Source organism: Falco biarmicus, chromosome Z, assembly GCF_023638135.1.
Source record: "Falco biarmicus isolate bFalBia1 chromosome Z, bFalBia1.pri, whole genome shotgun sequence".
Classification (NCBI taxonomy): domain Eukaryota; kingdom Metazoa; phylum Chordata; class Aves; order Falconiformes; family Falconidae; genus Falco; species Falco biarmicus.
In genome coordinates this window covers 31,981,186-31,999,513 of record NC_079311.1, presented here as the reverse complement: position 1 = coordinate 31,999,513, position 18,328 = coordinate 31,981,186, and the positions used below count along the sequence as shown (strand labels likewise).

The 18,328-nt window shown below is 39.5% G+C and overlaps 1 protein-coding gene across 4 annotated transcripts in view; it reads right to left on the bottom strand.

Annotated features, from left to right (window-relative positions):
* The window catches only part of LOC130142645 (protein Hook homolog 3), a 94,142-nt gene that overhangs the window by 19,167 nt on the left and 56,647 nt on the right, over positions 1-18,328 (bottom strand). For all 4 annotated transcript variants that reach the window (XM_056324938.1, XM_056324937.1, XM_056324939.1 and 1 more), the window contains exons 12-17: positions 15,759-15,869; positions 12,854-12,941; positions 12,188-12,257; positions 8,200-8,340; positions 5,867-5,954; positions 302-336 (exon numbers count right to left, since the gene is read on the bottom strand). In XM_056324938.1, coding sequence (XP_056180913.1) covers positions 302-336; positions 5,867-5,954; positions 8,200-8,340; positions 12,188-12,257; positions 12,854-12,941; positions 15,759-15,869 — 533 coding nt within the window. The remainder of the gene's footprint in view (positions 1-301; positions 337-5,866; positions 5,955-8,199; positions 8,341-12,187; positions 12,258-12,853; positions 12,942-15,758; positions 15,870-18,328) is intronic.

The window sequence follows — 18,328 nt, the reverse complement described above, 5'->3', positions numbered from 1 at the left end:
TATATTAGCATGCTTTCCTCAGAACAGAATTACTTCTGCTACTTCAGTAAAGATTTACACAATGTTAAGCAAAGTTTTCCAACCAGCACAAAATGATGGTTCCTTTGTCATTTTTTACTGCTTTCACAAAGGTCTTCTATGAGATGAGAACAGTATCTGAACAGCAGATTCCCAAGCACTTCTGTGTTATCTGATTTCTCTAGTTGCATATTTTCCAGAAGCATGATTAATGACTGTTTCTTAACATATGGAAAACATATAATTTCAAACGGCACAGAAAATAGGCAAACAAAATACTTACAGATGTTCTTCAAGTTTCTTTTTCAGAAGAATTGACTAAAATAGAAAGTTAAATGTTTTATTTTATTATATTGCGGAGGTTTAACAATTTCAAAATTATTTTAAACCACGTAATTTTGACATTCTAACCAAAATCCAACTTTTTACTTCACTCAGTTTTAGATCACAACTGTAAAGCCATCCTTTGTGATAGCAAACCTTCTTTCCACAGCTGTGTGACTTCCCTGAAATTAGAGCACTTTGTAACTTTAAAATTATTTTCCCAGGAACTAGGACAATAAAAACAAGATCTTTAAATGACAAAATTCAATGGCAGTTGTTTTAATGTCTTCTGTACTTCTGTGACTGGACTCAATAAATTAACCTGAAATCGGAAAGTGCAGCAAAATTTTCTAGAAGAGTTCTCCTACCAATATTGTAATGCAATTTGCACGAAGACATGTAGCAAATTAATTGAAGTAAACTCCTGTCCCCACAGAAACTAGAGGGAGTAAAGTGTTTCTGACTGGAGTGTAGCAGAAATTCTACTCTTTTTCTCTTTCTCATCTTTATTGATTACAGACACACAAAAATTATCATACAACTTACAGTGTTCCACTTTCTGGTTAAATCACATTTAGATAAGCTCTTTGAATAAAAGTTTCAAAGTAAATTTTATTTTAATTTTAAACTCACTTAATACTCGGTGAGTACGCCTTTCAAAAAATTAACCAAATAAATGTCTATAAACAAAGTATTGTTAAGTAAATAGAAAGCCATACTCACAATAGCCTTGCGCAGAAGCCCATGCCAAGAAACAAAGATAACATTAGTATAAAGCAAAACAGCAGCCAAAAGAAGAAATTATTTAGAAAGTCATGAACAGAAAAAGTTAAAAGCTACGAATTTTTTTCACACATGTGCCTTTTTCTCCTTTGTTCTTATCAGCATTTTCATCCTGTAACATTTTCTAAAAGATAATACTAAAAACAAAAATAAGAAAATAGTAAAGAAGCACATTTGTCAATTATTCTGCTTAAAATTTCAAAGAAGAGCAACTGCTATTTTTGGAAAGTAATTTTAAAGCGAAAACCATACAATTAAAAAACAGGAGAAAATACGTAGTCTACTGGGCTACAACAAAAATTAAGAGATGGATGTGTTTTTGTGGAGTAATGCTGAATTGTGTTATTGCCACACTGCACACAGGACAAATGTAGAACATTTAGATGAGAAACTGCCTTTTTCATTTGTATTTACCCAGCACCAATCACATTGGAGGTCCAGCATATGGCTGACGACTAGACCATCATCAAAATATATGATAAAATCATTAACAAAATTATTTCATTGTTTTTTCTCTAATGGTCTTTCAACAAAGGTTTAGACACCTGGCCAACAGAGACAATTACTGTGTGCACCCAAAAAAAGCTTTTAGCTTTGTTACAATGTAAATACTTCCAAAATATTGTTTTTTTATCACAATCCTGGGTCATGCTTTTTCATGATTTCAAAGTTGGATTTACTTACTGCACTATAAGAAAGGAGCAGATCACGTAAAAACAAGCTACCGTGACTCTACTGACTTCAGAGTCAGAAACTCATAGCAGCTAAGGATCTACAAGTTTTGACCATTTGGTTTTTTTTCTTTTCCAGTCCTCTGAACAAATGCAGCAACACTCTGTTTTCTGTAACAATAAATGTCTGTATGCATCTTTCTTGGTCACAAGGCATTTGAACTGCCACCATCACTTATGTCTGATCATTTAGGGGACTGTGATTGATTTGGATAAAAAAGGGAGAAGTTGGCAGCAGTGCCCATTTTCCTAAGGGAAGAAAATAAAAACTGAACTCAGCTTTTCTTTTGTGACCCTTGCATTGCACTTGGGTTTAGCTTGGAACAGACACAACTAGCTGTCAGCATTGATTTTACTGGTATATTTTCATATATATTACTTGCATAATACCAGTATTGTTGTGGGAGTAACCCCTCTCCCATCTAGACAGATCTTAGGTTCTCACAAGCAAGAAACTAACAATGATAAAAAGCACACACATTAAAAGAAGCAGGACTGAGTTTACCCTGTGTAATTTATGCAAGACACAAGATTAGAAAAAAAAAAAAAAGTACAATGTGTGATTATAGCCACCCAAAGATCCTGTATATGCTTGTAGAAGGCAGATTAATTACTCTAAAAAAGGACCAAAATGAATTTATTTTTTCTTAGGTCTCCGTCAGCTTCAAAGCCACATTTCCAAATCCTCTGCTCCTAAGAAGCAATTACTGTAATTGTTGTTCTTTCATAGCAAAACCAGTCTCTTAAAAAAATCACAATTAAAAAAAAGCTTTATCTAATTTTGATTTAGTTTTACATTTAACTTCATCCAAATGTTTTATCTGTTCATAATACAAGAACATTTCTCTAACAAAACTGTAAAAATTGGCAATTGTACACTTGCTATTTTGCTTTTTCCTCCCACTACCTAAAAGTTCCACTTAAAAAACACCAGAAAAAAATACTTATTATGGTGTGCTTTTAGAAAACAGGTATTCTTCCTAGTATTTAATTGCCATCTTTCACATTAAAAAAAAAACAAAAACAAAAAAACCCAAAACAAAAAAACCACACACACCCCAAAAAAAACCAAACCCACAAACAGATATAAAGTCTTTTTCCTGGAAATTTCTTTCATGCTTAAACAAGCCAAAGGAACAGGTCTGTCTTCTTTTTGAAGACCAAGTCTGGTTTTGTTCTTCATGTTAAGGTCAAAAGCACAGGTGACTAGGCTCTGGCTTGAGGTTAAGCTAACTTAGCCAGGTGAGGGAACTATAGCACAACTTGGGAAAATTGCTTGATGAGACTGGAAACACTGTGAGATGACAACAAAAGTTATAAACAGCACCATGAGGGATGGTCAGATTTCACAGATGTTAAAAGAAACCACAGAATCATAAACAGTTTGAGTTGGACAGGATGTTTAGAAGTCATCTAGTCCAACTCCCTGCAACAAGCAGGAGCATCTTCCAACTAGACAGGTTGCTCAGAGCCCCGTCCAACCTGACCTTGAATGTCTCCAGAGATGGGGCATCTACCACCTCTATGGGCAACCTGTTCCAGTGTCTCACCAGATGAGCAAAGTGGCTGAACTTCATGGGTAACCAAACCGGTAAAAGTGTTTTAGGGAACTTGTAGGGAGGTGCCACTTCTGAAGGGCCTTATAACTGTATCAGTAACAGCATATAATACCAAGATTGTGTATGTAACAGTATGAAAAACACTGGATATGGTATGGATCTAGCAAGACTAGGTCCAGTGGGGTAGAAGTAACTAAAGGCAGGTTGATTATATAGGAAGGGATTCGAGAAGAGAAAGGGAGAACAAGGATGACAAAAGACTGATAATAAGGCATGCAAATGACATAGCTGAAGCTGTTCAGGGTACCTGTTGAGCAGCCCTGTACATGACCACTGCATTCTGGAGGACAGTCAGAAAAATAAAATATGCTATTCTGACCACACCAGGCATGTCTGAGCTGATTCAGTAGTCTGGAAGACCGGGGTAAGGAGGCCCTTCCCTGGCTAGCAAGGCAACAGCCAGCATGGACTAATCATGCATCCCAACAGGATGTATTGGTGCCCATTACAGGCCTCAAGGCATTGGTATCTTCCTAACATGAGCCTTCCAATGCACTTCCATACAAAATCCAAACTGATTGCCTGTGTGGACCTCCGTAAGCAGTACGTATCATTGCAATGCTACTTGCCTAGATTAGCATAGTACTTTTACTACTTTTTGGGCAAAACTAAAAATTACTTCAGCTTTGAAAACAAACAAAACTAAAACAAGCCAACCAACCAACCCCAAGCCTTCATCATACATTTCTGGACCGAATAGAAATGGGATCTTCAGCCTTCTGGGTTGAGCATATTTACGGTGTAAGTATATAAAAACACCAATTTTAGTGAATTGTTGCAGAAAAGAAAGTAGTGAAAAACAGAGGAAACATGCTGAAAATGATGCATCAATGAACTGTATGCCATGTCTCTCCTTATCCTTTTTCTCATGCTTCCAAAGAATCTCTTTCTGTAAGGTTATCTCAAGGATAACTCAGGTGGTCCCAGCATAACTTCCATCTACTTGAGCAGCCAGGTTTAACTTTGAGGTTTGCTCTGCTTTGTGTGGGAGATTGGATGAGGTGTCCACACCTTCAGAGGTTCTTGCAGCCTCAGTATTTCACGGAGTCTACACTCTCTTTTGCTTCATTAAGAGTAAATGAAATCCTACATACCACACTCAGCAAAACAGGCCATAGGATTAGTGCCTATAAATCACTACTGGCATGGTCAGACCTACACAGATGCCAGGAATGCAGCAACTGCATCATGAACTTGAATGCAGCAACTGCATCATGAACATGTCCTAAATTAATGTCCAAACCAGAACCTCAAAAAGAGACACAATTAACATTTCAGTAAACAAAGCTAAATTCAGTTAAGATCTGGTTCATTTACAATATCTATTATCTGAGAAAATTTTTTCATATTCTTGTTCACCCTGAAAAATCTGATTTTGGCCAATAATCAAGACAACAAAGTTTATCTCAGCAACATATAATAGCATGGGTGTATTTTAAAATGCATTCTAAGTTATTTAGGGAAAATGATCCTATTTGAACTCAACTAGGTGTTTTACTTTCATACAGTCTGTTCTGAAAACCAAAAGGATAAGCTAAATGAAACACATTCAAATGAAGATAAGCAGCTACTAAGAACTTTCACTGTTTTATATAAATTAGTTAAAACAAAACCACAAAAACAGAAAGCAACACATTACAACTTGTTGCTGATTAGCAACACAATACATTGAAATTGTGAGCATAACACTGTGCATGTACAGTACAGCAAATTGCTGCTTTCAAGGAAGTTCTAGAGCTTCCGCTGTCAAATACAGGAGATGGCAAACACACCTTTTGAGTGGAAGACTGGAAGTTGTTTTCCACACCTAACTGCCACAATGTGTATTCTTATATAAAAAATAAACTTAACTCCACATACAGAAACAGAAAAATGCTGAATTATCTTGAGGGACTAATTATTTGACTTTTTTTTCCATTTTGGCCTGCCAGGCTTATTGCATTATGACATACACCTACATCCACAATTACAGAGCTTCCACTGTCAGGAAAGCCTTAACTTTCATTGAGAAAACTAAACTAAACCAAAAATAACTTCAGGTACTTTATTAAGACATGGAGATTTAAGATTTCCCTAGTTCCCTGCAAAACTCTATATTCTAATTAAGTAATTTTAACACTAAGTTTACTGTTGGAACAGACAATTAATCAAATTAAATATATTTGACACCTTCTCTACATAGGATGATTTTATTTTCTACACAGGATGATTGCATTTTCTACACAAATTATATCCTATTTAGAGATGCACAACTTAGTGATGAGACCATAGGGGTAAATATGGAAAACTATCACAAATCTCCATTCACATATTTCTTTTTTTTTACAAAAAGGTTAAAGTTTCAAAAATGGTAACTACTAGAATGGAAGTTTGATGTACATTTCTACTTACATCTTCAGCTTTTGAACCTTGATCCTGCAAAGATTTTTGTAGTTCTTCAACCTGGGACTGCACTTCTAGAAGTCTCTGATTTACCAATCTAGGAAAGAGATATTTTTTTTTTCTTCTTTTTTTCCCCCCAGAAAAAAACCCAAACTGCAGAAGTAAGCCCAAGATTTTAGTGTCCATTGTTTTCAGGTCATCAACACAAGAGATGCAATAAATACAAAATTAGTTCACAGAAAATTTACAACAGTAGTCAGAGCACACAGTAGGTCCAGAGATTATAGTCTGTCATCATCCAGGACATTCTGATACTCTTCCAAGAGAACCTAAATGCATATATATAGATGTATATAGAAATGATTTCTATATACATGAGAAAGAGGGTTTCTAACAGTCATTTTTACTGTGTGAGAGCTACTAGCTTACTGCTGTTACAGTGTCACAGAATCCTATAAACTTGTAGAGTGGAAGAGATCTCCATAGGTTGTCTAAATCCAAACTCCTCCTTAAAGGAGGTGCACTTACAGCAGATTGCTGGGAACCACATCCAATCCAGATTTGGACACCTTTAAGGATGGAGGTCTGACAGTCTCTTTGGGCCTCTCTTCTAAAGCTCAGACCCATACTCCATACTGTGTCTGTTGCCTCTTGTCCTTCCACTGTCAATCTCTGAGAAGAGTCCGGCTCTTGTCTTCTTGACACCTTCCCATCAGATAGATGCAGATCACAGTATTATCTCTCCTATGCCTTCTGTGGCCTTGACAAACCCAGTTCTCAGTCTTACCCCACATATCACATGTTCCAGCGTCCCTCACCTTAGCAGTATTCTGCTGCACTCTTGCACATCCATGTCTTTCTTGTACTAGGGAATCCAAAATTATATTCTATGTCCAGATGTACGGTGAAGGATCCTTTTCCCAGACTGACTGCCTGCACCGTAGTAAGGACAGCCCAGATCATTGTCAGCTGCAAGGTCTGCTGCTGACACATCCTCCTTTGTTGTCCACTGGGACCCTAGGGCTTTTGCAGCAGAGCTGCTCCCCAAACTATGGGTCCCAGCCAGGACAGAGCTCCCATCAGCTCATTCCTCTGGCTGGCTGAGCTCCTCTGAATAGCAGCTCTCCCTTTCAGCATATCAGTCACTCCTCCCAATGTCGTACCATCCTCAAACTTGCTAAGAGCATAGTCCCTCCCATCAGTCAAGTTGTTAATAAAGGTGATGTACAGCATTGGTCCTGGTATTGATGCCTGAGGAACTGGTCACCAGTTGGATTTTGTAACACTGATAATAATGCTTTAGGCCCAGCTGTCCAATCAATTTTCAACTCGCATTACTATCCGCTTATTCAGCCTATATCTAACCATTCTGAACATAAGGATACTAGGAGAGACTGTGCCAAAGGCTTTGCTAAAGCTAAGTACTGTCCACTGTTTCACCCTTCTTCACATAAACAGTCATCTCATTGTCAAGACAGCTAAATTAGGTATAATTTCCCCTGTATAAATTCATGTTGGCCTTTCCTGATTACTTTCTTGTCCTTCATAGGGCTGGAAAGAGATTCCAGACGGACTTGCTTTGTGAAATCCCCAGAAAACGAGCTGTGGCTGACCAGTCTCTGTAGTTCTGCAGACTCTCTTGCCCTTCTTGAAGGTGAGTGCAGTATTTACCTTTTCCCAGAGTTCAGGAACCTTCCCCAGTCAAAGGGGAGGATCAGAGAAGATTAGATAGAGAGCAGATTCAAAGTTTAGACGTAGAGTAGTCTCACAGTATCAGTCAGTTACCTTAGCATGCTCAGATGCATGCTGGTCCCCATGGACATGCTGACTGGCTTAATCTTGCAGGGTCAGTCAGAGCAGGTTGCCCAGGAATATGTCCTGTTGGGTTTTAAATATCTCCAAGGATAGAGACAACCTCTCTGAACAACCTATTCCAGTGTTTAGCAACCCTCCCAGTAAAAAAAAAAAAAAAGCAGCATGTTCTTATGTTTAGATGAAATTTAATGTATTTTAAATGCTCTGTCTCTTGTCCTGCTACTGCACATCACGGAGAAGAGTCTTACTCCATCTCCTTCAGACCCTCCCATCAGATATTTATAAACATTAATAAAACCCACCCTGAGCCTTCGCTTTTCCAGGCCACATAGTAGTCTCTATCCCTCAGACTCCTTATACGAAAGATGCTGCAGTTCTGTAATCACATCCTTGTGGCCTGTCACTGGACTGACTCCAGTAAGTCCATGTCCTTCTTCTACTGGGGCAGCCAGTATTGCACACAGTACAGTCAAAAGTGTATGTAATTGTTAGAAAAGACAACAGAAACAGGCGACAAAACTTGTTACCTGTTTTCTGTCTCCAGTTCGTTCTTCCGTAAATTTGCATCATCAAGAAGGCTCTGTAACAAGGCGATCTTTTCATTGTCTGAACCTTCTTGGTTCAATTTTAACATCTTGTTCTCATGCTGAAGGCGAATGAGTTTCTCCCTGAATACATAAAAAACAGTTTTTTAGAAAAAAGTACACCAGTCTACAAAGAAGAAAGCAACTTACCACAGAAGGCGTAAATGTAACAAAAATAATCTTTACCTATTTAAGGGAGACAACTGAAGCAACAATCATGTCATCAAACCCTCAAACACAAACCTGATTAGAAGAGTTGTAATTGTAGAAGGCACAACACAAGGAAGTTGCCTGAATGCCCTTTTTATAGCTCAGAGTACAGAACAGATTTATAGGTAGAACGCGGAGAACGCAAAGCTTCGTGCCGAGTGTTACAGGAGGTTGTAATCTCAGCTGTCACCAAACTACTGCATGAACCTGAGCAAGTCACGTCTACCGCGCTGGTCTGTTTTAACAGAATAATTTACGTTGGAAAAGACCTTTAAAATCATTGAGTCCAACTGTAAACCTAACACTGGCAAGTCCAACACTAAACCAGGTCCCCAAAAGTGCCACACCTACATGTCTTTTCATTAGTTCCAGGGATGATGACACAACCACTTCCCTGGGCAGCCTGTTCCAAAGCTTGACCATACTTTTGGTGAATAAATTTTTCCTGATATCCAATTGAAACCTCCCCTGGTGCAACCTGAGACTGTTTTCTCTTGTTCCATCACTTGCTGCTTAGGAAAAGAGGCTGATACCCAACTCCTTACAACCTCCTTTCAGGTAATTATACAGCACGATAAGGTCTCCCCCTGAGTCTCCCTCTTCTGTACCTCAGCCGCTCCTCAGAAGACTTGTGCTCCAGACCCTTCACCACCTTCATTGCCCTTCTCTGGACACGCTCCAGCACCTCTACATCCCTCTTGTAGTGAGGGGCCCAAAACTGAACACAGTAGTTGAGGTGCAGCCTCACCAGTGCCCAGTCCAGGCGGATGATCGCTTCCCTTGCCCTGCTGGCCACGCTCTTTTGGATACAAGCCAGGATACTGTTGGCCTTCCTGGCCACCTGGCCACACTGCCAGCTCATATCCAGCCAGCTGTTGACTAACACACCCACATCCTTTTCCACCAGGCAGCTTTCCAGCCACCCTTCCCCAAGCCTATAGCCTTCCATGGGGTTGCTGTGACAAAAGTGCAGGACCTGGCACTTCTCTTTTTTTTACCCAGCAAACAGTACACACATTCAAGTCATGAGCAGCCAGTTTCTTCAGGAGAATGCTGTGGGAAACAGTGTCAAAGGCTCTACTAAAGTCCAGCTAAAAAAAATCCACAGCCCTTCTCCATCCACTAAGCAGGCCATCTTGTCATAGAAGGAGATCAGGTTAGTCAAGCAGGACTTGCCTGCTGGCTGGGCCTGATCACCTGGCTGCCCTGCACATGCTGACTGATGGCAGGATGATCTGCTCAATAACCTTCTCTAACACCAAGGTCAGGCTGACAGCCCTGTAGCTCCCCAGATGCTCCTTCCTGCCCGTCTTGTAGATGGGTGTCACATTTGCCAACCTCCAGTCCACTGGGGCCTCCCCAGTTAGCCACGACTGCTGGCAAATGATGGAAAGTGTTGTGGGGAGCACTTCTGCCAGCTCCCTCAGTACCCTCGGGTGGATCCCATCCAGCCCCATAGACTGGTGTTTGCTTAAGTGGTGTAGCAGGTCGCTGACCATTTTCCCTTGGTTTATGGGGGCTTCATTCTGCTCTCCATCCCCGTCTTCCAGCTCAGTGGGCTAGATACTCCAAGAACAATTGGTCTCACTATTAAAACCGAGGCAAAGAAGGCATTACATAGCTTAGTCTTTTCCTCATCCTTTGTTACACACACCTAATAGAGGATGCAGATTCTCCTTAGCCCTCCTTTTGTTGCTAACTTATCTACAAACACATTTTTACTATCTTTTACAGCAGTAGCCAGATTAAGTTCTGGTTGGGCTTTGGCCCTTCCAATTTTCTCCCTACATAACCTCATGACATCTCTGTAGTCCTCCTGAGTTGCCTGCCCTTTGTTCCAAATGTTTTCCCTCTGAGTTTCAGCCAAAGCTGTGTTTAGGCAGGCCAGGTTTCTTCCCTGCCAGCTTGTCTTTTCACACAAGGCACAGCCTGCTCCTGCACCTTTAAGACTTCCTTCCTGAAGAATGCCCAGCCTTCCTGGACTCCTCTGCCCTTCAGGACTGTCTCCCAAGGGACTCTGTCAACCAGGCCACTAAACAGGCCAAAGTCCGCCCTCCAAAGTCCAAGGCAGCAGTTTTGCTAACTGCCCTCCTTACTTCTCCGTGAACTGAAAAAACTATCATTTCATGATCGCTGTGCCCGAGATGGCCTCCAACCATCACAGCACCCACAAGTCCTTCTCTGTTCACAAACTATGGGTCCAGTGGGGCACCTTCCCTAGTTGGTTCCCTCACCATGTCAGGAATTCATCTTCCACACACTTCAGGAAGCCCCTAGACTGTTTCCTCTCTACTGTATTTCCCACAGACATCTGTAAAGTTTAATTCCCCCATGGGAACAAGGGCTAGTGGCCATGAGACTTCTCCCAGCTGCTTATAGAATATTTTGTCTGCCTCTTCATCCTATTTGGGTGGTCTGTAACAGATGCCTACCATGGTATCAGCCTTGTTGGCCTTCCCCGTGATTCCCACCCATAAACACTCAACTATTTAATCATCATCAAGTTCTGGACAGTCAAAATACTCCCTAATATACCGGGCTACCCCACCACCTCTCCTTCCTTGCCTATCCCTTCCAAGGAGTTTATAGCCATCCACTGCAGCACTCCAGTTGTGTGAGTCATCCCACCATGTTTCTATGATAGCAACTGTACCAGTTTTCCAGCTACACAATGGCTTGTAGCTCCTGCTGTTTGTTGCCATGCTGTGTGCATTGGTGTAGACGCACTTCAGTTGGGCTACTGATCCTGTCACCTTTTTTTGGTAAGAAACCCTAATTCTGATGTGACCGTTCTCAGGTGATTCTGTGGTTTTTAATGCATCAAGAACTTAAGCATCTTAGCTGCCACATGCATCTCCATCCCCTGCCTCCACTGAAATGGCTAAGGTGCTGAGCACATTAGTACAGGGACATCCAACTGTGCTTACTGTGGAGCAGACTGAAGGGCCTTGCAAGCACAATCCCTCACGCACACAGTGTGCTGCCCCCAGGCTTATCTCTACTGAGTCTGGTTTAATTCCTTTCCCTCTTCAAATCTAGTTTAAAGCTCTTTCAATGAGGCCTGCTAACTCCTCCCTGAACTTGTTGATATGCTGAGCTGCAACTCACAAGCCACAGACAGAATCTGCCTCACAAAACTCACTTATTTGGTCCACAGATCTTCTCCATGATATGGAGAAAGCTGCTTGGACATAGACCCATGCTCTGTCACCCCAGAGGGAACAAGAGAGCAGCAGTAGCTATTCCTATGCATAGGCCGCCTTGTGCAGTCTTCCCCCTCCATCAGCAGAAGCAGTGGCCCTGATCTCCATACCAGAAAGTTTCAGTCCTACAGCAGCCACTGCTACTGTCCACCTCTGTCAAGCAGGTATGGAGGCCAAGTTTAGCAGCTGCAAACAGTCTGCATAGATGTATGCTTGCATAAACTCCAGAATTAATCTTCAGAAGCCAAAGATGATGAGTCACTAAAACCACAGGCAATGCTTGGGTATTTATGGCATTTAGGGTCCTGTCCTCTCTCACACAATCATTTGGAACGTTTATGCAGTAACTCCATACTTCACAAACTGCCTCAAAACATTATTCTGTTCTTTAGCTTTGTTCAGAAACAACAAAGAATTGCTCTTGTAGTAAGGTACAGAAGCTTTATAACACTGAAAATGAACTAATCATCTCTTGGCACATTGTGTAGGTTAGTAGAACAAAGCACACATCAGCTTACTTTATTTCAGGAGTAACAATTTCTGCTGCTAAACTGTCTGAAGTCTCTTGTCTTCCCAGAGGCATCAATCCTACGTTAGGAAAAGTAAAAAATTCAGCAAGTAGACCAGTAACTTTCTTTAAAAGACCAGAAGTAAACATTGTTCTAGAAGATTACAGTTTTAGAGTAATGCTAGGCAATGGAAAATGACACAAAGTCAGGCTACAGCAAGAGAAACAGACAAGCACAATTCCATTTGGAGAATAATAATTATTTCTGTCTTCATCCGTTCTGATAAAGTAATTTTGCAGTGTATTTTCTGCTCATTAGCTTATCTAAAAACTACAAAGTGTGCAGCATTACACGTAGAAATAAATTGCAACACATGAAACATCATACACATGAGAAAAACTTTCTTTCTCTGAAGAAGATTATATAACTACACAAAATCAGATATACAGTATAAAAATGTCAAACTGGGGAGGAGACTAGCATTTCTGACGGACTGAAATAACATTTGAGTTTTCAAATGCTTAAAAAGCTATGAATAGCTGAAGCAGCTTTTCACTGTTCATCTCAGAAGAGCTTATATTTGTTCTGTGTTAAATAAAAGCACATTCAATGCTCTCCAGAGAAGTCCCACAACTTTAGAAAAGGATGCATTAGATCTCCTTATTTGTCCTTTACCTGTAGTGGTGAGCTGACCCTCCTGAGCTTGTACACATCTAAGCTCTTCAATAGTTTCTTTCAAAGAATCCCTTTCTGTTCTTAATCTCTGAATAATTGGAAAGAGAACGAATATCAGTCTTGGCACTAAAAATCCATCTCTAATAGTACATAAGTCACCAGAAGACACAGCCTTCAACTGTTTACAAAGAATTTAATGCAACTCTAGAGATGACTTTCAAATCAAGGCATCTCAGTCTATTTTGCAACAGATTAAACAAATACTATATATTTTACATGAACAACAGTGTTGGTTTTTTTTGAGAAGGGTTGCTGCTCTGTATTACACTTATTGGGGGTAAAAATACCAGGGTATAAGCTTACAAAATTAGGATATTAGTGACACCGAGTTCTGGGACCAGGTGGTAAACATCACCCACTGTGGCCAGTCATCTTCCTTTTCCCTCTCATCAGGACTGGGAAAAATTAAGTTAATTATAAGTCCATAGATTTTTCCCTCCCTAAGAAGCCAAGCAGCTGAGTACACAGTCAGCATAATAAATAAAATGCATTAACTTTGTTTTGTTTGTCTTTCCACAGTACAAGTGTGAGCAGCATTTCCATATCCCCTTTCTCCTGCGTGTCAGCTGGCCTTGCCATTTACCAGCATCTTAGCTATGAAAAAAACCCCAGGTGCTTGAAGATCAGTCCAAAGAGAACTGAAGAACATGACTGGACCACTTCGGGATCTTGATAGATGGGCTCCTCTGTAGCATCAGTCAACTATTCCCCCAATTTGGCACAAGTCTCCTTTTAGCAAAAAATGAGAATCCACAGGTAGCATCAAGTTTCTGTCCAGAAGGTTGCCAAGATTCAAAAATGAAAGGAGACAATGGCAACTATGTAAAGATCCAAGCTGTAGCTTGCTCTAAAATCAGGCATGTCCAGTCTTACTAAAAGGTCCAGGACAGACCTTGGCTCTGCGCAAGTATGGAGTTGTCAGCCAACAGCTCCCTTGCATTTAATCTTATTAACAGTTTAATTCAGGTAGATTTTATATGTCAGACCAAATGGATCTCGGACCTGGAATCACTTTGGCTAAGAACATTTTGATGAGGTGTGACAGAGGCTTCTACTGTATTTCTGAATCCTGCAACAAGAACTCATGCAACTGTCAGAACAATCTGAATAAAGCATACAATCTATTAGCACTGAAAACCATTTCACAAACCCCACAGGTGAAAAAACTTTTTACCATAAATACTACAGAAGAGACATACAGAGGAGTACTCAAACTCAGCTACTTAAAACAAGGATTCTGCAGTCTGCTAGCATCAGTCAGAAATACCAAGTTGATTAATCAAATGCTAGAATATGCTCTAGGGCTTCATTTGAACATTGCAGATGAAGTCAACTCATCAAATTATCTTAGTACTTGTATAAGTACAAAACACCACAGAGGTAAAATGCCAAGCTACACAGCTGAAGATATCAAACACACTACCACACTTTGCCAGAACATAAAGACAAGGACAAAACCAATTTCAGTAATTGTTTCCAAAGTATAACTGACAAGATACCTCTATGGACAACCTTACTGACAGGTATGTGACAATAAGCAACTGAAAGAGTTATTTTCTACTGGTTTTACCTACTAATTCAAATGTTGAGAGACTTCAGCTGTAATTTACTTCTCACAGGTGCGTATCTATTCAAAAGAATGCATTGAAAAACAACATCACCCCTAAAATGCCATTTACCAGGAGGTAATACAGAAAAGTATATGGCAATGGCCTGCAATTCAGATCCTTTGTGCAAGATGAAATGGTCCACCAAGCAATGGGTAAGCCACAGACACAATCTTACCATTGTTAAACATAACAAAACTGGAAAACGAAACTTTAAATAAAGAGCAGAAAAAAAAAAGTCAAGCACAATATGAATACAGTTACTATGGACATTCCAATCTGAACTGAGGGGCATATGGACATGATAAAGGGCAAGTGTTCAGAATAGTTTGAAAATTTAATAGAATATGGAAATCAGAGACCTACGAACAGAAAATAACTGAAAACTTTCAGTTCAAAGCCAGTTCAGGGGCTGGAAATTTTGGAAAGAACTGAACAGGAAATACGACTATTGAGGGAAAAGAAGATTCTGATGGATAGATGGACTTATACTTGAAACAAGCTTAAGAAATTGCTAACTCAAAGTGCCAGCCTTGGTCTGAGGTACTTTGAGGCACCTGCATATACATTCCTAAGAAACAAGCTGAAATAAACTGACGGGAAACAATAGTGTGCAAGAGAAGTCTGAAGGATTGGTCTCGGCAAGAGAGGACAAAGCAATTAATTGCAGAATCACTAGCAGCAAATGACAGAGAGGAAGGGAATAGACTGATGTATTCCATGTTGGCAATACAAGATAGATCACAAGGACCTGTCATAAAAGGTGAGATTGACACAAAGGACTTGTCCCTCAACACGACCCCTAAGCCTCTAGCTGCAGTAGTCATGACTCCACAAAGAGAAGCATGTTGCTGGTACCTCAAAGAATGCTTTAGAAAAAAAATGCAACAGGAGCTTAGTTCTAGGATGATACTGCAGAAATCCTACTTTAAATAGTTTTTCAGAATACATTACAATTACCTTAGGTGTTTATTAACCTTCTCATGGTAAATGGTTAGGAAACAACCTCAGATCCCAAATATTAAAGCTTTTCCTCTTAAAAATGGGTTATGTATGTTTCAGTTTTCAGGTTTAAAAAGAATCTTGTACAAAAACATCAGAAAATTGTAAGTGAAAAAAAAGACCTCCTAATTTAAAAAGCTTGCTGTAAATAGCTAACTATGATTAACATATCTCTGTATTATAAAGGACACAAAGTTGCTACCACTACTACCAATAAATAACACCTTGGCACTTACATCTTTTTCTTTTTGGAGGCTGTCTACTTTTTCTTTCAGTCGTTTGCATTCATAATCTAATTTATCAGCTTTCTTGGATTCTTCAGATAACCTGTTTTGTAGTTCAACTGCCTGTGAGAACAAGAATCAATAATTTGTCTGCAAATATTAGAATTAAAACAAAATACACAAGACAAAGTAGCCAATTACCATGCACCACCAGTCATGTTGTAAACAAGTGAAATAGTTACCTACAGGACATACTAAAAACTGCTTTCATCAGTTGTTCTGTGTTTCAGCAAAACCAACAGCATTCAAATATTAGGTCTCAGCACAAGCAAAAGAAGCAAAAATTGTGAAACCAAGCATGGTTTACAGAAAAAAAGCTATATAGTTCTATGGATCAAAGAACTTAGGAAAAGTAGAAAAATCCCCCTGCATTCAGAGAAGCCTAGGATAAAGAAAAAAAATGAAGAAAGCAAATTATCTACACCTTTTGTTAAGTCTGTTTCACAAGCCTCACTCAGAATTCAAACATCAGCTTATGAAGCTAGGTAACATTTCCTAACTTGAGATTTTCCTAATAATTTTTAATACACTAATATAAAGATTCAGCCACAGGCTCATAAACAGTTCTCTTTACTTAAGAAGGAAACATTGATAACAAAGTCATATGTATACTTTCAACTACAGATCAGTAAAGAATTTTTAAAATTAAATGAACAGAAATCTGAAAGCTGAGCAGAAATGATCAGTGAACAGGGAGGCAAATGAGTGAGGTCTTGCCTTTTCAAAACTCTCAGCCTTTACTAGCAAAGGCTTATTCCCAGAACATTAGTAAAGCTCATAACACAGAGAGCACGGAAGCAAGTAAGCTGAATAAAGACTGATCTGCAAACACAAAAGCTAAATGAAGACTCAGCTAAAGACATACAGCTTCTAATGAAGTAATTCATAAGAAGTCTTTTTCATGGCTTTTAGATTACAGAGAAAGTAATTTAAATTGTGAAGCAAAGCAGTAGCCATACCTACGTTAACACTGCCTAGTGGTTCTAATTACCTTTTATTTTCAAATAACTACCAAGTCTAAAAATCTGCATGGTCTCAGAGAAGGACTTTACTGGTTTTGTTCTTAAATTACAGCCTGCAAAAACCCCACAGACCTGCCATTTCTGAGATTATCAGATTAAAATCATACCAAAACATTAAGTATGAAAATATTTAGTTTCTCAGATGTGACATCCATCACCGGGGCTATCAGAATAACTGCAGGCATTAAAAAATGCAGGCCTTCACCTGCAATTGTGCCCCCACTTGCAAAACAAGTATATTTTTTTCACTTCATATGGAAACAAATGCATTAATGTTTGCAATCACTCATGCTATGGTAACGATAATATAGAAAACACAGCAGGAAATAAATTGTCTTGAATCAGGACTTAGGAGTGTACAGAAAGGTACAGCTAACATGGTGATGCAGAGTACTCAGCATTATCTGACATGTGGAATGAATAAAGCAGGAATCTTGCAGCAAAGAAAAGCATGACATACTGTTAAAAAATATTGCAGAATGCACATGAACAAAGGGGCTGAATTAAAATAAAAAAAAAATCCTGGAGTCTTCATATTTCAATTCTTCATGCTGCAATAAAAAGTTTCTTAGAGAATGCTTGTGCTTCCTTTCAGAAAAGTGAACAAAAATTCTTAAATAATTGCTACCATATGTCCCACCACAATGCATCACCACTAACCTCATCTCAAAAATTGCTGGGTTGGGTGAAGGTGTGATTTCCTTGCATATCATTATAGGAGTTTGAATCAAGCACTTTCATCTGCACAGCACAGAGCTTCTAAGTCAAAGAAAGAAATAACTCCTCTGACAGCATCATCATGAGTGGGGTTGGATCCTTCACACACCAGATAAGACACATTCTACTACAGGAGCACACTAGTGCCCAGCAGTGACACAGCATCAGAATCCTAATACCTGGCTTAATTCTTACAGCACAATTTAGGATTCCCAGAAATTAATTTTGTGACAGCTCATAATTCACAGGCATGTCTCAAAAGAAGCCCAGCCTTACATACATTGACACTGCATATTCATTTTGAGGCCCTGTGGTTAGGTGAAGAAAACTCATCTGTCATGAGACACCTGACATTTATTCCAGTCTCGGCCAGCAGAACAGTTTTGTATAGATTGACAGCTCCTCAGACAGGAAATCCTACCCATAACACACAGGGAACAATGAAGAAAAGGAGGAGTACTTTTGCAGCACAAATGATGGGACTGACCCTTCCAAAATCCTTACCGCTGGTGAAATAAGAATAACCAGATGCAGATATCAAGGTTACACAACTGTAACACATACTTAGCTGTTCAATGGAGTGAAATATTTGTTGCCAGTAAGCATGATACTACTCATGTGCAAGGCCATTGCTTTCTACATTCACTTTTCCTTTTGATTGTCTTATTGCAGAACTTGTACAAGAAAAGTTCTTTTTTTCTGGTGGAATCACTTAGACCATATTTACAATTATCCCACAGAGACTGAAGCTAGTTCTTAATAACAAAGATGGTCAGGTGCAGG